The 25,515-nt window shown below is 34.4% G+C and overlaps 2 protein-coding genes and 1 non-coding gene across 3 annotated transcripts; 1 reads left to right on the top strand and 2 right to left on the bottom strand.

Annotated features, from left to right (window-relative positions):
* On the top strand, window positions 1-108 carry LOC148572279 (small nucleolar RNA R71). Its single transcript, XR_015908001.1, has one exon. It is a non-coding gene; the product is annotated as a small nucleolar RNA R71 (small nucleolar RNA).
* Window positions 109-4,635: 4,527 nt separating this feature from the next.
* On the bottom strand, window positions 4,636-5,358 carry LOC148572278 (uncharacterized). The gene has a single exon (XM_088507436.1). It carries the CDS (start codon window positions 5,356-5,358, stop codon window positions 4,636-4,638), a length of 723 nt encoding a protein of 240 aa, XP_088363562.1.
* A 203-nt stretch (window positions 5,359-5,561) lies between these two features.
* Window positions 5,562-6,488, bottom strand: LOC148572277 (uncharacterized). Its single transcript, XM_088507435.1, has one exon. The coding sequence runs from the start codon at window positions 6,486-6,488 to the stop codon at window positions 5,562-5,564; it is 927 nt and encodes a 308-aa protein (XP_088363561.1).
* Window positions 6,489-25,515: the final 19,027 nt, after the last annotated feature.

Raw genomic sequence — 25,515 nt, 5'->3', positions numbered from 1 at the left:
AAGCATGTCAGAAGGACACTTTTTGGTCAACTGTTTGTATCTTTCCCAAGCTTCATAGAGGGATTCACCTTTTTTCTGTTTGAAAGTTTGAACATCCACTCTAAGCTTGCTCAGCTTTTGAGGAGGAAAGAACTTGGCTAAGAAAGCCGTGACCAGCTTATCCCAAGAGTTCAGGCTATCTTTAGGTTGAGAGTCCAACCATATTCTAGCTCTGTCTCTTACAGCAAAAGGGAAAAGCATGTGCTTGTAGACTTCAGGATCTACTCCATTAGTCTTAACAGTATCACATATCTGCAAGAATTCAGTTAAGAACTGAAAAGGATCTTCAGATGGAAGTCCATGAAACTTGCAGTTCTGCTGCATCAGAGAAACTAATTGAGGTTTCAGCTCAAAGTTGTTTGCTCCAATGGCAGGAATGGAGATGCTTCTTCCATGTAAATTGGAATTAGGTGCAGTAAAGTCACCAAGCATCCTCCTTGCATTATTATTATTTTCGGCTGCCATCTCCTCTTCCTGTTCGAAAATTTCTGAAAGGTTATCTCTGGATTGTTGTAATTTAGCTTCTCTTAATTTTCTCTTCAGAATCCTTTCAGGTTCTGGATCTGCTTCAACAAGAATGTTCTTGTCCTTGCTCCTGCTCATATGACAAAGAAGAGGGCACAGAAAAAATAATAATAATAATATGGATCCTTTATACCACAGTATAGGGATCCCTTTGTGAGTGGAAGAAAAGAGGGAGACAAAGAATGTGATGTAAAGAAAGAAACACAACTGTGAGGAGGACAGAGATGTGAGATGAGATGTTAGTAAATGAATAAATAAATAGAATAAGATGGGAGAGGGAGAATTTTCGAAAATAATTTTTTGAAAAAGAGTTAGTGATTTTCGAAAATAGTTTTTTGAAAAAGGTTAGTATTTTTTTCGAAAAATTTTAAAATCAAAAATAAAAATAATTAGTTAATAAAAAAGAAATTTTTGAAAAAGAGGAAAGATATTTTCGAAAATTAGAGAGAGAGAGAGAGAGTTAGTTAGATAGTTTTGAAAAAGTTAAGAAACAAACAAAAAGTTAGTTAGTTAGTTGAAACAAATTTTGAAAAGATAAGAAGTTAGGAAGTTGGAGAAGATATTTTGAAATTAGATTTTTGAAAAAGATAAGATGAGAATATATTTTTGATAAGATATGATTGAAATTAGTTTTGAAAAAGATTTGATTTTTAAAATCACAATTAATGACTTGATTCACAAGAAATCACAAGATATGATTCTAGAACTCAAAGTTTGAATCTTTCTTAACAAGTAAGTAACAAACTTGAAATTTTTGAATCAAAACATTAATTGTTATTGTTATTTTCGAAAATTTGATACAAAAATAAGAAAAATGTTTTTGGAAAATATTGTTGGAATTTTCGAAAATAACTAAGAAATTTGAAAAAGACTTGATTTTTTGAAAAAGATTTGATTTTTGAAAAAGATTTTGAAAAAGATAAGATTTTCAAATTGAAAATTTGATTTGACTCATGAGAAACAATTTGATTTTAAAAATTTTTGAAAAAGTCAACTCAAATTTTCGAATTTGATGAGAGAAAAAGGGAAAGATATTTTTTTTATTTTTGAATTTTTTTATGAGAGAGAAAAACAAGAAAAATGACGCAATGCATGAGAATTTTAGATCAAAACATGTGATGCATGCAAGAATGCTATGAATGTCAAGATGAACACCAAGAACACTATGAATGTCAAGATGAACATCAAGAACATATTTTTGAAAAATTTTTAATGCAAGGAAAACATGCAAGACACCAAACTTAGAATTCTTTAATGCTTAGACACTAAGAATTCAACAATGCATATGAAAAACAAGAAAAGACACAAAACATGCAAATGCAAAGATCAAACAAGAAGACTTACCAAGAACAACTTGAAGATCATGAAGAACACTATGAATACATGGAAATTTTCGAAAAATACAAGATGCACATGCAAATGACACCAAACTTATAACATGACTCATGACTCAAACAAGAAACACAAAAATTATTTTTGATTTTTATGATTTTCTATATTTTTTGGATTTTTTTTTCGAAAATTATATGAAAAAGAAAAAATAAGGATTCCAAAATTTTTAACATGAATTCCAGGAATCTTGCATTCTTAGTCTAAAGCTTCAGTCCAGGAATTAGACATGGCTCACTAGCCAGCCAAGCTTTCAATGAAAGCTCCGGTCTAAAACACTAGACATGGCCAATGGCCAGCCAAGCTTCAGCATGTAAATCAGGAACAGCAGCAGGTGGATTAGCAACAACTAGCTTGCTCTTGATAACAAATTGCAAGCCTCAGTCCAAATGAATTTAGACATGGCTTTACAGCCAGCCAGGCTTCACATGCTTCATGAAACACTAGAATTCATTCTTTAAAAATTTTGAATAAAATTTTTTTTTTCGAAAACAAAAGAAAAAATTTTTGAAAGATTTTTGAAAAGTTTTTGAAAACAAAACAAAAAGAAAATTACCTAATCTGAGCAACAGGATGAACCGTCAGTTGTCCAAACTCGAACAATCCCCGACAACGGCGCCAAAAACTTGGTATGCGAAATTGCTACTCAGGTTGTGAATTGTTGTTCGAAATTGATTCCCTGGCAATGGCACCAAAAACGGATGCGCAGGACCATGGTCTAAACATATCTTCACAACTTCGCATAACTAACCAACAAGTGCACTGGGTCGTCCAAGTAATACCTTACATGAGTAAGGGTCGAATCCCACGGAGATTGTCGGTATGAAGCAAGCTATGGTCACCTTGTAAATCTCAGTCAGGCGGATATAAAATACTAATGGAGTTTTCGAAAGTAATTAATAAGATAGGGATAGAAATACTTATGTAAATCACTGGTGAGAATTTCAGATAAGTGAATAGAGATGCTTTCGTTCCTCTGAACCTCTGCTTTCCTGCTATCTTCATCCAATCAATCTTACTCCTTTCCATGGCTGGCTTTATGTGATACATCACCATTGTCAATGGCTACTTTCGGTCTTCTCTCGGGAAAATGATCCAAATGCCCTGTCACGGCACGGATAATCGTCTGGAGGCATCACCCTTGTCAATGGCTTCATCTTATCCTCTCAGTGAAAATGGTCAACGCACCCTGTCACGGCACGGCTATTCATCTGTCGGTTCCCGATCATGCTGGAATAGGATTTACTATCCTTTTGCGTCTGTCACTAACGCCCCGCAATCGTGAGTTTGGAGCTCATCACAGTCATTCATTCATTGAATCCTACTCGGAATACCACAGACAAGGTTTAGACCTTCCGGATTCTCTTGAATGCCGCCATCATTCTAGCTTACACCACGAAGATTCTGGTTAGGAGATCTAAGAGATACTCATTCAGTCTAAGGTAGAACGGAAGTGGTTGTCAGGCACGCGTTCATAGGGAATGATGATGATTGTCACGTTCATCACATTCAGATTGAAGTACGAATGAATATCTTAGAAGCGAAACAAGATGAATTGAATAGAAAACAGTAGTACTTTGCATTAATCTTTGAGGAACAGCAGAGCTCTACACCTTAATCTATGGAGTGTAGAAACTCTACCGTTAAAAATACATAAGTGAAAGTCCAGGCATGGCCAAGAGGCCAGCCCTCAAACGTGATCTAAGATAGCATACAACTGATCAAAGATACCTAATACAATAGTAAAAGGTCCTATTTATAATAAACTAGCTACTAGGGTTTATAGAAGTAAGTAATTGATGCATAAATCCACTTCCGGGGCCCACTTGGTGTGTGCTTGGGCTGAGCTTTAACTTTCCACGTGCAGAGGCCATTTGTGGAGTTGAACGCCAGGTTTTGATCCATTTCTGGCGTTCAACTCTGGTTTTGGATCCTTTTCTGGCGTTGGACGCCAGATTTGGGTAGAGAGCTGGCGTTGAACGCCAGTTTGCATCGTCTAAAATTGGCCAAAGTATGGACTATTATACATTGCTGGAAAGCCCTGGATGTCTACTTTCCAACGCAATTGGAAGCGCGCCATTTCGACTTCTGTAGCTCCAGAAAATCCACTTTGAGTGCAGGGAGGTCAGAATCCAACAGCATCAGCAGTCCTTCTTCAACCTCTGAATCTGATTTTTGCTCGAGTCCCTCAATTTCAGTCAGAAAATACCTGAAATCACAGAAAAACACACAAACTCATAGTAAAGTCTAGAAATGTGATTTAACATAAAAACTAATGAAAACATCCCTAAAAGTAGCTAGATCCTACTAAAAACATACTAAAAATAATGCCAAAAAGCGTATAAATTATCCGCTCATCATAGCCCCTGCATTCTTAAGTCCAAAAGGCATAACAGTATAACAGTAATTTCCATATTCAGTTATGAAAGCTGTCTTATCTTTATCTTTTGGATGCATTAGTATCTGATTATAACTAGAATATGCGTCTAAGAAGCTTAAAACGTTATATCCTGATGCATTATCTACCAGTTTGTTTATGCATGGGAGTGGATAGGCATCCTTGGGGCATGCTTTATTCAAGTTAGTGAAATCAACACACATTCGCCACTTACCTGAGGCTTTTCTTACCATAACCACGTTTGATAGCCAAGTTGTGAATCAGAGTTCTTCTATAAATCCTGTTCAGAGGAGTTTTTGTGTTTCCTCGAGACATGCTTTGCGCTTCTCGTCTCCCATGTTGCGCTTCTTTTGGGAAACGGGCCGTGCTCTTAGGTCAATTTGTAATTTGTGGCATATGAGGCCTTGGTCTATACCGGGCATGTCTGTCGGTGTCCAGGCAAAAAGGTCGGCATTCTGCCGTAGTAAGGTTGTTATCTTCTGTTTTGTTCCTGAAAGGAGAGAAGAGCTGATATAAGTATCGTGGTTAACATTGTCATCTAATTGTACCTTTTCGAAGTCGTCGATTGGTGTTGGTTTGTCCTGGAGATCTCCTCTTGGATCGAGTTCGGCAGTACCCGAGATGTTGGCAACGTTGTATGTCCCTTGGGCCAGCCGTGTTCCTTGTCGGATGTCTGCTTTGATTTTCAAGCTCTCATTATAACATTTCCGAGCTTCAATGTGGTCGGAATGTATTGTGGCTATCTGGTCCTCTTGTACCTGAAATTTGACACACAAATGGATCGTGGAGACAATGGCACCAAAGGAATTTAGAAAAGGTCTGCCCAGAATGATGTTGTATGGGCTAATGCAATCGACGACGAGGAACTGTACGTCCTTCATTCTGCTCATGGGATGTTCTCCTAAGGTTGTTTTAAGCCAGATGCTGCCGAGGATTGACACTCGCTCCCCTGAGAACCCGATTAGTTCTCCTGAGGATGGTAGCAAGGTTTGTTCGCTGAGTTTCATCTTTTTGAAGGTTGAATAGAAAAGGACGTCCGCGCTGCTTCTAGGGTCGAGAAGGGCTTTCTTTACCAGGAGGTCCCCTGCTTGGATAGAAATTACCACTGGGTCATCCAGATTATTAGAGTTTGTTTGGCAATCTGATGGTTTGAAAGATATGCTAGGTGTTCTTGGTTTGACAGTCAATACATCGGCTGTCCGCTGGAGTGTTAACATGTCCTTGTATCGGCGCTTTCGTGCCGAGCTTGTTTGTCCACCACTGGCAAACCCTCCAGAGATGCAATTGATGATCCCCTGGTTGGTGGGGGTTGGGTTCTGGCTTTGTCCGAGGTGTGAGGCGGTCGGTCTTGTCGTCGATCGTTAGAGTCGTCTGAAATCGTCCTTGTTTTGCTACTGATGTATTTGTCCAGGTGCCCCTGTCTTGCCAATCTTTCCAAGAGGTCTTTTGTGACCACACATTCATCAGTTGTATGGACGAACTTCTGATGAAAGGCGCAACGCTTGGACTTGTCCACATAGCGTTGATCTTGATATGAGCCGGCCCTATTCGGTGGCTTTATTAGTTTGTTATGTAGTATCTCCTTGATGATGTCTTCTCTTCTAGCGTTGAACCTCGTGTACGAATCGTACTTTGGCGTCAGCCTGAAAGGCTTCTTGGTGTCCTTGGCGACCGGTTTGTCCTCATCCCTTCTGTTTGGCTGCCTTTCGCTCCGCCAAGTTTCACGTAACTCTTCTATTTCAATCTGTCCGGTTGCCTTTTCTCGAAATTCCTCCAGCGTCTTTGGCTTCGCCACTGCTATGGCTTCTTGGAATTTTCCTGGTCGTAAACCACTTTTGATGGCGTGCAGTTGGACTTCGGGGTTGAGGTCGGGAATTTCCATGGCTGCCGTTGTGAAGCGGGTCATATAGTCTTTTAGGCTCTCGTGCGGTCCTTGTTTAATAGTGGTGAGGTAGTCCGAGTCCTGTACGTAAATCTTGGAGGCTACGAACTGATTGATAAACAGTTTGGAGAAATCATCGAAGCTCGTTATCGAACCTGCAGGCAAATTGGAAAACCATAAAAGCGCAGCACCATCTAAAAAAGTAGGAAATGAACGACATAATATGGGATCGGAGTCACTATTGAGGAACATCATGGACTCAAATTCGAACATGAATCTTAGGGTCTCTGATCCCTTTATAGGGTACCAGCGTTATAGGAAGCGTGAAATTTCGAGGCATCTTAAAGCTCATGATTTCTTCCGAGAAAGGATTAGCTCGGCGTCTCCCTGTCTTCGAGGTTTTCTCCTCGGTCTTGGCATTAGAATCTGACTGGTGCTCATCTTGTTGGTCGGTGTTCACTTCCATGTTGACGTTTTTCCTTTCACCTTTGTTCTGCAAGGTGGCTAATAACTCGGCCAGTCGCTGATTTTCTGCGAGCAGCACTGTGTTTGCTACTACGAGATCGGGACCAGCGTGTTGGTGGGTGCCCGACTGATCCGTCATGCTTCAGTTCCTTAAAAAGAAGAAGAGAGCACAGGGTGTATGGGGTTAAACTTGAAAGTGAGAAAATTCGTGCCCCATAGTGGGCGCCAATTGTTCTGTCCAGAGTATGCTTTCGAGATATGGTCGGCGACACAGCTGAGGGAGGACTCTGAAGCTTGCTCCTGTGAACTGGTGACCTCGGCGTGGACCCTACAAAAAGGACTCCGACGCCCAAGTTAGTTATCGGAATAAGAAACTTAAAAGCAAAACGTTAAGAAATAAAACTGAGAAAAAGTAAAGTATGGGGATGATGATCGGATATTTCTTATGAATTGCCGATTACTCGCTCTTTTCCTCCTTTTTTCCTGCCTTGACGAGTTATATTCGTCATTTTAAATAAGTGGATATTCGAGTAATGCTCGGGTTTGTTTGTTATTAGGATTGGGATTCTGAATTTCTGTTATGCGAGGATATCAGCATGATTTGAATTGGTGGACTTATTCTCGGTTTTATAGTTTGTTGGCCGAGGATATTGGAATATTTGGCCGAGGATATCGGGAAGGTACAGGGAGTATAGGGGAAGTGATGATGCATGGACTTACCAAGGGCGACTGGGTGACGAAGAGGACCCGACCCCAGAAGAGGACGAGCGACAAAGCAAGTGACGACCCTACGACGGTCCACGATCCACGACGACTCGCGACGGCGAGTGCTTGAAACCAAAAGATGACGAGCGACGACAATCCGACGAGTGCTTCTGTCACCGGCGAGGAGGAGCCCAGGGAAGGCCGCGAGATGTTGAAACGCCGGCAACGATAGGAGAGGAGCAACGAGATGCCGGTGAGTGTGACTATGTGAACGAGTAGAGACTCTAGTGAGACCGAGAGAGACTGTAGTGGCAGTAAGAGAGGAGAGAGTTTGAGTCTCAGAATTGGGAATGAGAGAGAAGCTCGTTGAGAGTGTGCTGGTGAAATACCCAAGAAGATGAAGACATGAAGCTCTGTTCTTTTATTTTTTTCTCAATTTTTCAGATGATTTTTTTTTTATGAACAATTAGAGATGAGGGTTGTGTGAGAACCCAGTAAACAAAGAACAAAGTGATTTTGTTTAATACTTTTTAAATTTATTTAATTTTTTTGGTATGAATAATTGATTAGGGTTTATGAAGAGACAAATGATTTTGTTAAATGTATTTTTGCTTTTGTTTTTTAGATTATTTAAATTTTAAAATTAAAAATTTAATTAATCTAAAAGAGTAATTTTTGTCCAATATATACAAAAAAGGGTATTTAAGTCTTTTTATAAAATTAAATAAATAAATATTTTTTATTTTTATTTAATTAAAATGGTATTTTAGTAAAAGTGGTGATATAATATATATTTAAAAAATAAAAAATTAAATGCTAACGTGGAAACTAAATTCCACATAGCTTGTTACTACTTGTCCATATTTTAAACATATCGCTACGTATGAATTTATCATCGTACCGTAGTAATCACCTTTATTTTCTTATGACAATTTTAAATATTTAATAATTATTTATTTTTATATTTTTAAATTAAATATAATTTTTAATTTTTTAATAAGTTAGACAAATACTTTTAAATACCATAATAAGGGTTGAGTACTGTTTTCGTCCTTAAGGTTTGGGTGAAAATCAAATTCGTCTCCGACCTTTTTTTGTTATTAAAATCATCCTCAACGTTACAAGACGTTATAAAATCATCATTTTGTCCATAAATGACATTTTTTGGACAATTTTGCCCTAAACAAAAAAAAAATTCTTTCTATCCTCACCACTAATCCCCATTAGTCTTCACCACTACCACACTATTCTTTAATCTGAACCCATTACAACACCACCCCTTCATCCAAACAACACCAACAATGGCAACAGCAACTCAAATACCCTTCATCATCATCTTTCTCCCTTAACCTCCTCACTCTATTGTTTAACATTCTTTTGTCACATGGAATTAGACCATCAACAGCAGCACCAGCAGCCGGCAGTGCCCACGGGTGTGGAGAATATTCCGGCGACGCTGAGCCACGGCGGTAGGTTCATCCAATACAACATATTTGGGAACATATTCGAAGTCACCGCCAAATACATACCCATTGAGCATTGAGTTCCAAAGTACCAAATCTCTAACAGGCAATTCCTCAAACACCTCATGTGCATCCATCACCAACCCAAATTTCATATAAGTATTAACCAGAGCACTCCCCACAAACACATCCAACTCGAATCCAAACTTCAACAACAATCCATGAATCTTCTTAACCTCTAAATCCTCCACACAGGCTCTGATCACACACGAGAATGGGTACTTATCTGGAGTGACACCCAGATGGCGCATTCGCTTGTAAACCAAGAAGCCATCAAGGGAAAGCCCATTCCCAACAAGATCGGTAGAGTAGTTGAAGACCTTGAAGGCTGGTGCACGAAATTGTGATCTCTAACAATGGCGCTCAACTTGGTATGCGCGTTCATAATCTCAGCACTTTCTTCACAACTCCGCACAACTAACCAGCAAGTGCACTAGGTCGTCCAAGTAATAAACCTTACGTGAGAAAGGGTCGATCCCACGGAGATTGTCGGCTTGAAGCAAGCTATGGTCACCTTGTAAATCTCAGTCAGGCAGATTCAAATGGTTATGGATATTTAATAATAAAAAGATAAATAAAACGTAAAATAAAGATAGAGGTACATATGTAATTCATTGGTGAGAATTTTAGATAAGCGTATAGAGATTCTTTCGTTCCTCCTGAACCTCTGCTTTCCTACTGTCTTCATCCAATCAGTCCTACTCCTTTCTATGGCAAGTTGTATGTTAGGCATCACCGTTGTCAATGGCTACATCCTGTCCTCTCTGTGAAAATGGTCTGATGCGCTGTCACTGCATGGTTAATCATCTGGAGGTTCTCGATCATACTGGAATAGGATTCACCATCCTTTTGCGTCTGTCACTATGCCAGCACTCGCGAGTTTGAAGCTCATCACAGCCATCCCTTCCCAGATCCTACTCGGAATACCACAGACAAGGTTTAGACTTTCCGGATCTCAAGAATGGCCATCCATGGGTTCTAACTTATACCACGAAAACTCTGATTAAAGAATCTCAGAGATACTCATTCAATCTAATGTAGAACAGAATTGGTTGTCAGGCACGCGTTCGTAGGGAATGATGATGAGTGTCACGATCATCATATTCATGTTGAAGTGCGAATGAATATCTTAGAAGCGGAATAAGTTGAATTGAATAGAAAAATAGTAGTACTTTGCATTAATTCATGAGGAACAGCAGAGCTCCACACCTTAATCTATGGTGTGTAGAAACTCTACCGTTGAAAATACATAAGAACAAGGTCTAGGCATGGCCGAGATGCCAGCCCCCATGATCTAAGAACTAGACGTCCAAAGATGAACTAAGAATAATCCAAAGATGTAAATACAATAGTAAAAAGTTCTATTTATACTAAACTAGTTACTAGGTTTACTGAAAATAGTAAATGATGCAGAAATCCACTTTCGGGGCCCACTTTGGTGTGTGCTTGGGCTGAGCTTGAAGCTTTTACGTGAAGAGGTCTTCCTTGGAGTTAAACGCCCAAAATGGCACATATTCTAGCGTTTAACTCTGCTTTGCAACCTGTTTCTGGCGTTTGACTCCAGAATTGGACAGAGAGCTGGCGTTCAATGCCAGTTTGCGTCATTTAAACTCAAGCAAAGTATGGACTATTATATATTTCTGGAAAGCCCTGGATATCTACTTTCCAACGCAATTGAGAGCGCGCCATTTGGAGTTCTGTAGCTCTAGAAAATCCACTTTGAGTGCAAGGAGGTCAAAATCCAACAGCATCTGCAGTCCTTTGTCAGCTTCTGAATCTGATTTTTACTCAAGTCCCTCAATTTCAGCCAGAAAATACCTGAAATCACAGAAAAACACACAAACTCATAGTAAAGTCCAGAAATGTAATTTTTAATTAAAAACTAATAAAAATATAATAAAAACTAACTAAATCATATTGAAAACATACTAAAAACAATGCCAAAAAGCGTATAAATTATCCGCTCATCAAAGACATTGCTCATGAAGGTGCACTTCGAGTACTTCTTTTTTTTTTTTGTTCGTTTTAGGTGGGAGGGGTGGGGTAAGGGAAGGGGGTCGGGTGGGGTGGTTTATTTTATTTTTATTATTTTTTCTTTTTGTTTAAGGGTAAAATTATTCAAAAAATATTAATTATGGACAAAAGCATGATATTTTAACGTTTTGTTACGTTGAGGATGATTTTAATAACAAAAAAAGGGTCGGGGACAAATTTGATTTTCACCCCAAACCTTAGGGATGAAAACAGTACTTAACCCCATAATAACCACTCAATCACCATAAAATATGTATTTTTTTTATATTTATGTTTTAATTTTTTTATTGAACCAATTTAATATTATAACTCAATTTTTAATACTTTTTAAATTAATTTTTATATACTCATCTTTATATCTCTTTTTAAAAAAATCATTTGTTTTTTAAAAATATTAAAATATTAACATATTTAACATTATATTATTATATAAAATATTAATAATGACTTATATTGTTATATTTTGATAATCACATGATGCATTTTAAATTTTTTATAAAAAATATATATTATATCTAAATTATTTTAATATAATAAAAATATATAATAAAAAAAATACAAAATTTTGTTTGAAATTCGATCCCTGAATATTAAAAATTTCGGAATCCATCTATGGCTTGAAATGAAAATAAAAATTAAACCAAAGCCATTTAACGTAATCTTGCATTTCTTCCTCCTTTCATGGAAAAAGAGATCTTCCTGGGTTTCTTCTTACCTTCCTCTTTTGGCGTTTTTCCATTAAAAATTTAAAACAAACATGGAGTTCAAGTTTTCAACTTGTTTTTAAAAAGTAGTATATCCTGTGCTAATAATTTAAGAAAAATATATTAGACGTTTATCCACAATATTGAATCTCATCTGATCTTATTTAATTGGTGCATATCTCTGGATGGAGCAGGGAGGTGAGCGTAATATATATATTTGGAAAAAAGTTTTGTCTTGGAAGGACAATTTATGTGCTAGCAGGAATTATTTTATTTACAAGCCAATAGATCGTAGTAGTACTATAATTTTCGACCAAGCTAGAGTGATGATTTAATCAGTGTTTTTTGAATTATGTTCTAATTATTCAGCAAAATAGTACTACTACTTTATTTCCTTATGAAAGGGTATTATTTTATTTTTTAAGATGATAATGATAGTTAATTATATTTTAAAAGCATAATATTAAAATAAAGACCTAAATCAGTATTTGTTTTTTATAGACTATCTATTTTTTGTTTTAATTTCTATAAAGAAAAATTTGATTTTGGTTCAATAAAATTTTAAAAGTTTATATTTTAATAATCTTGTGAGACTTTGTAATTGATTAATTAATTAGCTTATACAATTATAATTAAAAAAAATAACAAAAGGAGATATTCATATAGCAATGCTTTATCAATAAACTATGAAGCACGGACACTTCGTTGAGTTGCCGTGTCTGTGTCGGATACATTTTGGACACGACACTCACCGACACTCGTTCGACACGCGTGTCTGCTGTGTCCAACCGTGTCTTAATAAAAAAGAAAAAATTCTTTTTCGGACACGTCTGGACACACCTAAATACCATCACGTGTCAACGTATCCAGTCTTATTCTTAACCTATATTCTTAAAATAAATTTAGATATAGTATATATTATTATTTATTAAAATAAAAAATATTTTAAATATTTTATATAATTAAAATAAAACATTAAAAATAAGAGTAAACTACCATCTGTACCCACGAAAGTTGAAAACGCTGATATATCTACCCATAGAAAAAAGAAATTACCATTTGTACCTATAAAAAATTGTTTTTATATGCAAAATTATCCAAACCCTAAAAAATTATCTAAAATCCCTAAATTACCCTTCTTTCGACACTATCATTTCCTTCCTCCCTCCTCTCTCTCTCTCTCTCTCATGTTCACAGCCACCCAATCCCAGCATCAACCACAAACCACCGTCTCACCCTCCTCATCCTCCCTCCTCTCTCTCTCAATGTTCACAGCCACCCAATCCCAGCATCAACCACAAACCACTGTCTCACCCTCCTCATCATCGTTCACCCTTCTCCGCTAGCAACGTCGCGGACCTCCGCCAGCCCAAGAGCACCGCGCTAGCTTCTCCTCGCCACCATCACCATCGGCCTCAAACCAGAGCCTACCGCGTCAGAGACCTTTGTCAGTGACCACCCCTCCTTCTCTCCTTCCCTGTCTCGGTCTTGCCGACTAGAGGACCTTCGCACCCACTCCTCCCCTGCTTCGCCGCCGCTAGCAACCCTAGAGCCGCAGTGCTCCCTTCTCCTCTTTTCACCGCCGACCACCCTCACCTACCGGGGCTACCTTCTCCTCATCACCGAACCAGTGCCCCTGACGGGCCACCACGCCAGCCGCCGCCACCGCGGTCCCCTTTGCGAACCAAAATCGCGGTGAGCTCTCTCTCTCTCTTTCTGTCTCTTTCACCATTTTTCTTTTCTCCCAGAAAAAGTGAATCCAAATACATGAGGCTTCTGTGTTTGATTGTTCAGATTTGATCCTCTCTCCTCACTCTCTTCTCACCTTGGATCTGTGTTCTTTTTCGCCCTATTTCTATTAGCTTTCTCCATGACACCCTTTTCAATGTTTTGTTTCCTCAAACAGCTTCAGATTCAACTGAAACCAAGATCCAATTTTGACTCTCACCCATCGTCATCCATTTCAAATTCCTCTCTGGGTTGATTTTGATTCCTCCAAAGGTGAAGTTTATGGTGATGAAGGAGTGGCAATGAGGTGGTTTGTGGCAGAGGTGGTTTGTGGCAGAAAAATGGAGGTTAGATCAGAGAGTGTTCATGTGATGTGAAGAGAGAGATGGGGGATGATGGTAGCAGTGGTAATGATAAGGGTATTTTGGGGTTTTTAGATAATTTTTTAGTGTTTGGATATTTTTGTTGTGTGAAACTCATGTTTTATGGGTATAAATGGTAATTTCTTTTTTCTATGGATAGATATGTTAGCGTTTTTAACTTTCGTGGGTACAAATGGTAGTCTACTCTAAAAATAATTAAAAATTTTAATTTATATTTTAATATCAATAAAATATCAAAATATCATTACGATTTAACTAAAAAATACTTTATATGTATACGTGTCCCCGTGTCATGTAAGATTTTAAAATTCGCGTGTTGGCGTATTCCGTGTCGTGTCGTGTCCCGTGTCCGTATCAGTGTCCGTTCATCATAGTCAATAAATTATAATTTTAACATGCATGATACGCAAGTACTCTCTTTTGGATCAAAAAAAATTACAGAGATATTGTTTTTGAATAAAAGTGGAACAATAAATCTATTGCTATAAGATATGTTATAAGAAATATATATAATAAAGTAATAAAAAGGTTAGATAAATAAAAAAATGATATGTATACAAAAAAGTTAGATAAATGAGGTGCATGTGAGAGGAAGGATGATTAGGGAGTCATGCAAAATAAAACAAGTAGCGAGAAGATACTTTAAAGAGTTATATTTTTCGAAAGTGATGTCTGGTATTGGAATTCGGGATGGGATAATGCCTAAAATTAAGGAGATCAATCACAAAGCAATGAAGCGATACTCTCGGATGATGAAATAAGGGCAGTAGTTCAATCATGTGAATCAACAAGACCTTCGGAACCAAATGGGTACAATTTAAGATTCGTGAAGAAGGTGTGGGACACTATTGGAGTGGAGTTCATAGATATAGTAAAAAGATTTTTTATTGAATGAAAAATGCTGAGAGGTTAACACGACTTGGGTAGTGTTGGTTGTCAAGCCGGGTGGTGCAAGAGAGGTCAAGGATCTATGCCCTATCAGTATAGTTGGAAGCATATATAAGGTTATATAAAAAATGATGACTATAAGATTGGGCCTCTCATCCTAGTAGGTGATAATTAGACAATGTTTGTCTAGAGTTGCCAAATTTTGGATGGTGTGTTGACTGCATGTGAGACGGTAGTGTGGCTGAAGAAAGCAAAAATATTAGGGGTGGTTATCAAACTTGACTTCAGAAAGGCATATAACTCAGTTAGGTGGAGTTTTCTTTACCACATATTAGAAAGAAAAGGGTTTGAAAAGGTGTGGCATAGTTAGATTCAAAGCTTACTAGAGTCAACAAAAATGTCAATTTTAATCAATGGCTCCCTGATAAGGCCATTTAAAATGGAAAGAGGTTTAAGGCAAGGTGATTCTATATCACCTGTTCTATTTATGTTGGTTGCGGATGTGCATATAGGTTAATTGACTATGCTCTAGGTGCGCATATGGTAGAAGGATTGGAATTGGGAAAAAAAGTGTTGTTATTGCACCTTCAATTTACGGACGACAAAATTCCTTTTTGTCCGTCTAAACTAGAGGTTGTGAGGAACTACAGAAGAATTTTAATGTGATTTGGTATAATGTTGGGCCTAGAGATAAACTTTGAGAAGTCAACAATCATTCTAATAAATTGTGATGAACAGGTGATAAATAATTTGAAGATTGCAATGAGATGCAATGCGGGTATTTTTTCCATATCGTATCTTGGCATTTTGCTAGAGGCAAATCCAAGAAGAGTAAGTACGTGAAAGTCGCTGACTGGCAAGATTGAAAAGAAAGTGAATTCATGAAAAGCCAGCTTACTAACAAAGACAAGAGGATTGGTAATAATAAAGTCTATCATTAATAGTCTACCAATGTATTTTTTGGACTGTTCAATATTCCAAAAGAGGTGGAGAAGAAGATTATCTCACTGCAATATAAGTTCTTTTGGAGAAACAATATAGACAAAAAAGTTATACCAACCATAAAGTGGAGTATTATACAGAAGTCAAAGGAGCATGGAGGGATGGGAATGGGTGACATGACAATGAAGAATGCTACAATACTTTTTAAATGGTGGTGGAGATTTTCAGACGATAATGATACATTGTAAAAGAGGGTGATTAGTTCGTGCTATGATATGGACGAAAATATATTTGTGGGTGAGCATGAGTGCAAGAGGTCTAATGGTTTGTGGAATGACATTGTTGGCATTGCAAATAAAAATGCAATAAAAAATATTTCCAAGGAAGGGTGAAAAATGTGTGTTGGAGATGGACAAAAAATAAAATTCTGAAAGAATATGTGGGTGAACAATAAAACTTTAGAAGAGAAGTTCCCAAGACTATTTACAGTGTCCAGCATGAAGGAGAGTTACATTAGTGAATGTGGTGTGTGGATTGACTCCGACTGGATCTAAAACCTCCAATGACGGAAAAATTTCTTTGAGAGAGAGAGAAAACACAAGTTATAAAGTAACAAAATATGTTGAATAGTGCGTTTTTTTGTGAAGGTTACAGAAAAAATTTGGCATGATCATATAGTACGAATGGGAGATACTCTACAAAGTCGTTTACCAGTATAGCCACAGAAAAAGCATATAGTTTATCAACAATGAAGCACGTGTTTGATGATATATAGTGTGGCCTGGTTCCTCCAAAATTGAAAATGCTTGTATGGTTCGTAATGAGAGAGAGGTTAAATATAAAAGATGTCCTACTCAAAAGACACATCATAAGACAAAGGGAAGAAGTGTGCATTCTATGTAGTGACGAAATTGAGACGATAAACCATTTATTTTTGCAATGCAAATATGTGACAAAATTGTGGTGGTTAGCTGTGATGTGGGAGAATATATATTGCGTGGATAGTGAGGAGGTAAAAATATAGTTTGAGAGTTAGATGTGTCAGGATATAGAAAAAAATGAAAGAAATGGATAACTTATTTTTTTGCTATTATATGGGTTGTGTGAAAAACATAAAAATCAAATAATTTTTGAAGATAGAATCAATACATGGAATAATAGGTGGGAGCAAGTTAAATCTTTAGTAATGAATTGAAGTGTTAAAGAGAAAAAAGTTAAAAATATAATAGCACCTGGTGAAGAGGAGACAACTAATAAAAAATGGATATAGTGACAATATGCAGTGTATCAACCTAAAATAAATTTGTTATTGGAGGATACTTGACAAATAATAATGGTGACATAATATGTTTCATGGATAATGCTGTAAGTGAGAGAAATAAAGGAGATGGGTGCTATTCTTGTTGGAAGAAGTAGATATTGTGGAAAAAGAGTTAAAATTGAATTTATGTTATAAGGATATTGTTGACTGGATTAGAAGAAAAAATGACACTAATTGAAAGCGTATCTTCATATGCTCGAAGAAAATATTCTACTTCACATTCTGAGAAAGATCCTAATCTTGATGTAACCACTATATTCCTCTAGGAGGCCATCTATTATGGCCTGGATATGATCATCATCGTGTAATTGATAGCCAACTGCAAGAAGAGAATCAATAAACTTTTTTATTTTGTTGAGGTAATCTAAGACAGGTCTAGTTTTCTTGACAAATTTGAGTTGAAATTTAAGACTTTGTACTTGAGTTTTGAAGTAGTTGACGAGTAATTGATGATAACATTCTAGACTTCACAAAATTTTGTGCATTGAACCACTTTATTCTTGAAATTGGAGCTGATAGATGCCAATAACCAAGTTGTCAAAGCAAGATAATCTTTTCTCTATTCCTTATAGGCAGTGATTTCTTGAAGAGTTGTTGTTGCAGGAATCTCTGTGGTGGAAGAATTTGATTTTGCTGTTGTTACTAGTTCAAAACGTAGTGGAGTGTTATTTCCATCAATGTGTTTTTCCATGCCTAAAATATGTATTGTAAGACATGCATCATGCTTCTATGTGATGAAGTTATGTTCATCAAGCTTCTCAACAATAGGAATTAAAAGGGTTTTGTTGATTGTGAACCCTCATAGGATCAAAGTCATAATTGTAAAGAAGAAAGGTTTTGCAAGAATCACTAGAATAGGTTGAAAGAATGCAAAAGAATCACTTGAAGTAAAAAGAAAAAGAAGAAGAAAGGATCAAGAAGTCTCTTAGACAAAGTGCGTTTGAGCGTCATTTTCGAAAAAGATTTTTTTTTAAATGATATTTTTTTAAAAGATCTTTTGCAAAAGTAAAAGTAATTTTATATGTTTGGATATCTCATATAAAAAGATATTTTTATCTATCAATTATATTTGGGTAAAATAAGATAAAAGTACTTTTTTGTTCATTTATTATGTAAAAAATATATTTTTTTAAATAAAAATAGATCTTTTAAAAAAAGATATAAATTGTAGCTTCTTAAAAAAATATTTTTTTATTTTTCTAGTACTTTTATTTTTATTATTAAAAATTTATTAAACACTAAAAAATAAAAAAATTTCATTAAAAAAAATATTTTTTATCAATTTAATAACGTCTAAACAAGCACAAAAACTCTTGATAGTATATTTTTGTTTGTAATTTGTGATTTGTGATTTATTCATTTTACTTTTACATAATTCAGAGAAGAGATATTAATTACACTTGATGAGAAAGATACTAATCTAACTAACTTCTTATAACAAACTCCTAAAGATATTAATCTAATTAATTTTCTGTAATAAATTCTTAACAAATTCTCATCCTTAACTTTTAGCTATTAGTCCTTTAATACTAATAACTGAATTTGATATTCGTTTATATATTGGGATTAGAAAAATATTAAAAGGTTAATAAAATTTATTATTTTTTATTAATATTTTTAATTATTAATTTAATTTTTATTTAATAATTTAATAATATATTTTTAGTATATATTTTAAATATTATTAATTAATTATTGATCAAGATTAATAATTTCTGATGATATTTTTGTCGCAATTATTTGATTTGTTTATCAAAGGAACAAAATTGAAACATGAAAGTGAGGATGTCGCATTCTGAACCTTTTGTTAAATAAATTTATGGACAATTTACGAAAATAAAATATTTAGGTTCTAAAATTATTGAAATACAATTCTTACAGTTTAAATATGAAAATACAACTTTATATTAAATTATGTAAAAATCGCGAGAGGGATCCTACGGTTTCGAAATACACATAAACTACTAATGGGTCCTGCGGTTTACGTTGATGCTGAATTTGGCCAGAAATCGTGGTAGGGGTTTAGGGGTGGCAACGGGGCGGGTAGGGGCAGGTTTTTGCTCTACCCGACCCCGCCCCGCCGTACAACAATCCACATAGAACCCGCCCCTCTTCTACCCGCGGGTAGTAAAACGTTGAACCCTAATCCGCCCCTGCGGGTACCCGCCCCGCCCCTACCCGCCCCTATAATTATTAAAATCCAATGAATAAAATTAAATTTTAAAATTTATATAACCATCATCACATATATAACATAAATTAAAGTAAAAATTTAAATATGATACAATATTATTAATCATTTACTAATTATTTTACATATATTATACATATTATATATTAAAATTATATATATTATATATATAGTAGGGCTGGTATTACCTAAAGCCGACCCCGTCCTGCCCCTCCTAAGAACTCGTCCCGCTAAAAATCTGCCCCGGTGCGGGGTGGATAATTACCCGCTACAAGCGGGTAGAGGCGGGGTGGGTACCCGCGAATTTGGGTGGTATTGTCATCCCTATAGGGGTTCCACGATTTTTTTGTTAACAGAAAATAAACATAAACCGTGGAAAGGATCTAGCGGTTTATACTTGCACCAAATTCTACTATATGAGGCATTGAAGCATTATGAATAATGCATTGACATGCTTCGCCTTTTGCTACTCAAAATCTGACCCATAAGCACACCAAATAATTTATACAATACTATTAATAAGCTTCTACTATAGCACAAACCATTATACAAACAATATATGATGTAGATGATTTTAAATTAGTTTTACAGGACTTTGCTACCTGGTTTAAGGCTTTTCTGACATCCTTTGAATGGTAAGATGCTTTATTAGGAATAACATCAATCGATTGAATTTTGAAGAAGCATGCGATATTTAATCAATTGTGTAATAATTAAATAATATATAATTAAATATTTTGAAGAAACATGTGATATTCAATCAATTGTATAATAATTAAATAATATATAATTAAATAATTTATAAAATAAAGGATAAATTTTATGTGTAAATAATATATAAAGGATTAAATTGTAGTTAAAATTAAATAAAAATTATTTAGCAATTATTAAAAAATTTAAAAAAACTTATTTTGTTATTGGACCATTTAATGGTCCAAACATTCTCGGATCATCAAATTCTATGCCACCGATATCATGGAGCCCTTCCAAAGATCATAAAGCCTCCTCAAAAGCTTTATTTAAAAGATCACCACAACCATCTACACAGTTTCTAAAGTTTGATGTTATTCCTGGTAATGCATCTTACTGTTCAAACAACGTCAGAAAATCTTAAAGCAAATAGTAAAGTCCTGTAAAACTAATTCAAAATCACTTCCATCATATATTGTTTGTATAATAGTTTGTGCGATAGCAGAAGCTTATTAATAGTATTGTATAGATCATTTAGTGTGCTCATGGGTCAGATTTTGAGTAGCAAAAGGCGAAGCATGTCAATGCATTATTCATAATGCTTCAATGCCTCATATAGTAGAACTTGGTGCAATCATAAACCGCTGGACCCTTTCACGGTTTATGCTTATTTCCCGTTAACAAAGAAATTGTGGAACCTTTACCCGGTTTCTGGCCAAATTCAGCATTAACGTAAACTGCGGGATCCATCAGCGGTTTATGTGTATTTGGAAAGCGTTGGATCCCTCCCGCGTTTTACATAATTTTGTAGAAAGTTATATTTTCGTAAATTGTCCTAAATTTATCTGCCCATGTTCATTTACATTTTTTATTATAAATAATAGAATTTAATTAACATGTGTTTCAAATTTTATATATTAAATTTATAAATAATAAATTTTTATTATAATAAATATATTAAAAATTAAATTATATATGTATTTTATAAAATAAGTTCAATAATTTTAATATGTATCTTTATCTTAAATATTGTATAAAGATAATAATTATGTTAAATATATATTAAAAATAAATTAAATAATGGTTTAATTACTCTGCAGGTCCCTATAGTTTCATCAAACTTTCAATTAGGTTCTTATACTTTTTTTTTTAATTGAGTCCTTATACAATTTTTTTTTAATTCAGTCCCTACCATCACAAATCTGTTTAAAATAACAGAATATTCTATTAAAAAACTAAATATTCTTATAATTAAATTAAAATAATTAATTAAAATCTCCTCCATTTTTTTTAAAATACCAATAGTACCTTTTGCATTTTGTCTCCAAATTAAAAAACCCTAACCAACCCTAAGTTAGTTTCTTAAGATCCGAATTGAGTTTCTCCTCCGTCGCACTCTGCTGTCGTCTTCTGTGGCATCGTCCTTGTCCGTCGTTGGGTGGTCGTCATCCGTTTGCGTCGTCTACAGGTCCACGGGTGCTCTGCTCTGCTCGTCCGCCTTGCCCATTGCATCACCTTGCCTCGCCTTGTCTCACCGCGCCTCGCCTTGAATCGCCGCTGTTCAACTCCGTCTTATTTCCTGGATTAGCTCTGCAACAACGTGTGGCTGCTAAGACAGAAGAAAAAAGATTGGAATTGCTATTTCTTCGATGGAGTGAGCATCATAAAAGACTAAGCGATTTTAAAAAGTTATTTTTTATTTTCAGATATTTTATGACAAATCTTGAAGTAACACTAACCATTGAAGACGTGAAGCTTCTCATGACAAATCTTTTTTGTTACTTCATGCCTTAATATCTTATTTCATATCATGTTATGTGATGCTTTGTGCCCCCAATTTGAGCTAAGATTAGTGGATTACTCATTGATCCCTTTATTGGGTCTGCTATGTAAGCTTCAATTAGTTTTTCTTAACCATGTTTGCTGGTTTTGTGGAGTAGGAAATAGGCAAAACCTTTGTAGCAATGAACAATGTGTGTTACTGCTTGTATTATTCTTCTCTTTATTTAATGTATTCTTCTTTCATAAAAAGTAAATAAATAAATAAGACAAATAAAAAAGTGGTGCTGATATTTTGAATCAAGGACAAGATATCAAATATGTAAAATTTTTTATTCTTGCATTGGGTTTAGTTTTGGAGCTTCATAAAGCAAAGGAAAGAGCTGTTGAAATGGTAATAAAGCTAGAATTGATGTAGAAAATGCTTTTTCTGGAATAGTTGATGGTCTTAGTCTAATAGTTGATGGTCTTAGTTTATATGAAAAATCGGTGACTGTTTTGTACCTGCTGTGCTGAGCATTTTTTGTGAGAATTCACATTTCAAAGATATGTTCGTGAAAAGTAAATTAAGGGGAAGAAGAGAAATGATTTATCCTTCTAATGGTTCTTTTTAAGCATCTTAACTAAATGATAAAAGAACCTATTGGCTTTTAAAGTTTTCAGAACATTGAAATTATATACTTCTTATTTCATTTAGCATTTAGAAGGATGTTTAGGAATACTTTCAGAATGCTATATCAATATCGTTACTCGAGGAAGAAAGGAATTAAGAGTTGGTAACCTAGGAATGGAAAATGTAGGTACATAGATATTTTCTTTTTCCTTACCCACCTTTGTTTTTATATAGTTTACTTTGCAATATCTTTCCCATTTCATAGTCCTCTTATTATTTCAAATTATACATCATGCGACAAAAACTAACTTGTATTGCTGCTTGTTTAGGATTCCTTTTTACAACATCAGGAGGTTTGAGCAATTTTGAGTATCTACTTAATGAGGTGAAGCCTGTCCCAAGAGTTGACAGTTCTGGTCAGATGTGTGGTACAAATTTTAAGGTGGACGAGACTAAGAAGGAATCATCTGGCATGTCAAGGGTTGGGAGTGCTGCCGATTGGTTGAATAATATCTAAATATGAATTCTTTTTGAACTAAGCCTTTTATTATATGCTAGATTCGGTTGAATTTTCATGTTCTAGTACTCAAAAATATATTGATGTCAGAGCTAGATCGTATAATTGTCAAGCCTATACCAAACTTAGCTAGAGATGGTCTTGGAGTTGCATTTCTTTCTTTTATATTAAGCCAAATGTAAAATATTACATGATGATAATGAATAATTGAATAATAAAAACTGAATTTTATATATATTTATTACTACTATTTATGTTTTATTTGATCCATTTCTTTTTTTTTTATGTTCTCAAGATAAGGTATTTTAAAAATAAAAAAAGAAAAGATATTTTTAGTACAATTTGTATATAAATAAGCAAAAGAATGATAGTGACAAAATAAAAGGGATTATGAGAATATTTTTCATGCTGTAGAATCATTGAATAGGGATTATTAGGAATATTTTTTATTGAATATTTATAGTTTTACTGAATTTTCAATTAGGTCCTTATATATTTTTTTTCTTTTCAATTAGGTCCCTATGGGTATATGTAATAGCCCAGATCACCCGCTAGCACGATATTATCCGTTTTGGCACACAAGGCCTCACGGTTTTGCCTTTGACAATAGGGATGATAGCCGAAGCCCCCACACTCACTCGTCAAAACGCATCATACTAGAGAGAGGTATCCACACTCTTATAAGGCATGCTTCATTCTCCTCCCCAACCGATGTAGGATCTTACAGTATACAAATAATTTTATAATTCACTAACATTTTTTGGACGTTTAACGTTAACAGAGATTAAATTGAAAAAAAAGAATAATGTATAGAGAGCCAATTGAAAAGAAAAAAAATATAAGGATCTAATTGAAAATTCGGTAAAATTATAGGAATCTGCAGAATAATTAAACCTTAAATAATATAGATATAAATACATTAATAGTTGATTATAATAATTAATTTTAATCTATAAATAATATTTTTTATTTTTATTTGTTCGAATAAAGGAGTTAATCATGTCTTGTTTTGTTCGATTCGTTAATGTATGATAAGATTATTTAAAATCTATATTGAGTTAAGTAATTATTAGCTTTTTTTCATTGTTTCATTTATCTCACTTTACGCAAAGATGTGGATCCTTGCTAACCAGTGACCACACAAATGCAGAAGCGTATAGATGTCAATTTGTCAATGTATTTATGCATGCAGCTCCCAACAAAATTCCTATGACGCAGTAAAACCCAAATTAAACAATTAAAGGCAAATTCTTATATACATCACAGTTATTTAAAAGAAGAGAGAAATATAATAGAAAAAAAAAATTATAAATGATTGGTTATAAATAATGTTATGTAAGGATTTTTTATTCTATGGAGGAGAATAGAATATCTAAAATTTAAAATGTTTATTAATTAATTTCTATTATTATGAAAAATAAAAATTTTAATTTAGTTTAATGACAAGTAATTATAATATATGTTGTGTGTGTATATGTTTATGTGTTTGTTAATGTGGTTTAGACTCTAGTAGTAACTTTAATTTCCAAAGAAAAGGGACGGAGCACAAGGTGGCTGTGATGGAGAAATAATAATAATAATAATAATAATAATAATAATAATAATAATAATAATAATAATAATGAGTAAATCAATATGAAATAAAAGTTTAAAATGTTGAACAAAAAGATAAAATTAGTTTTGTATTTACGAAATATAATCTCAATATGATAAAGTATTGGATGTTACATTTTATTTATACGTAAATTTGTCAATATTTAAATTTTTATTAGTTGAAATATTTTTTTTAAATTTTTTATAAGTATATTTTTTATTTATTTATGAATAAATTTATTAGTATTTTAAATTTTTAGATATAAATAATTGTGTATTCATAAATAAATAAAGAATTTAGCTATTTTTTTAAAAGTAAATTTTAATAATAAAATAATTTTTTAATTTTTTATATATTTAATACATCGAAATTGTAATAATAATAAAGAAAAATAACTTAATTTCATACTATCAAATATGTGGCATACTCTTTGTCGTGTTCTATAAAGTATTCATACTTTGTGGGAATGGATCCTCTCAATTGTTAAAAAAATTGAGAGTGTAAAGTACTAAAGTGTGATCTTTTATCTTTCGTTGTTTTTTCTCTCATATTTATTCTTGGTCCAACTTATAAAATTAATGATGAGAGACCACACTTTACTCCCTCAATTGTAAAAAAAAATTGAGAGGATCATTCCCAGACTTTGTTGAGTTGATGCGTCTCTACGTCAAATATATTATTTTTCATTCGATAAGTGTGTCTTTTGTATTTGACTGTCTTTATAAAAAGTAAAAATTTTTTTACAAACATGCTTAGATATATCTAAATAGATAATGTGTTAACTGTTATATCGAAAAATAATATTTTCGATCAAGATGTTATTGAATTCTTTGACAAGTCAATGTTCGAAGAGTTAAGACTTCGATCATTACCAAGTACCAAAATAATATTTCGATCAACCTCCAAATACATGTTACAATTAACTTTGGATTGGAGTCAATTAGGTACTCTATTATGTACTCTCTATTAGTCGATTGACTTAAGTGTGGAAATCGAAGCGGCAGACTTGACGGAGGTCAACTATGTTGAAGAAGAGGTCAGCAATGTAATTTGTTAGTTGAAAAAGATAAACAAGTTGTGAACTTTGAAGTCGAGAATAACGGTATTGGATTCCTTGAAGATAGTCAATCAATGAAGAAGAGGATTCTGATCGATTAGGACTCATCGAGAGAGAGTGAAGCAATCAAAGAAAGTTACTAAGTGAA

This window comes from Arachis ipaensis, chromosome B3, assembly GCF_059453495.1.
Source record: "Arachis ipaensis isolate K30076 ecotype BB chromosome B3, ASM5945349v1, whole genome shotgun sequence".
Taxonomy (NCBI): domain Eukaryota; kingdom Viridiplantae; phylum Streptophyta; class Magnoliopsida; order Fabales; family Fabaceae; genus Arachis; species Arachis ipaensis.
Note: the sequence above shows the minus strand (reverse complement) of the source record. Positions and strands in the feature narration are given on the sequence as shown.

What these genes read in the sequence shown, in the direction of transcription:
- LOC148572277 (XM_088507435.1), bottom strand. Translation starts at nt 6,488, where the DNA reads ATGATGTTCCTCAATAGTGACTCCGATCCCATATTATGTCGTTCATTT.
- LOC148572278 (XM_088507436.1), bottom strand. Translation starts at nt 5,358, where the DNA reads ATGAAACTCAGCGAACAAACCTTGCTACCATCCTCAGGAGAACTAATC.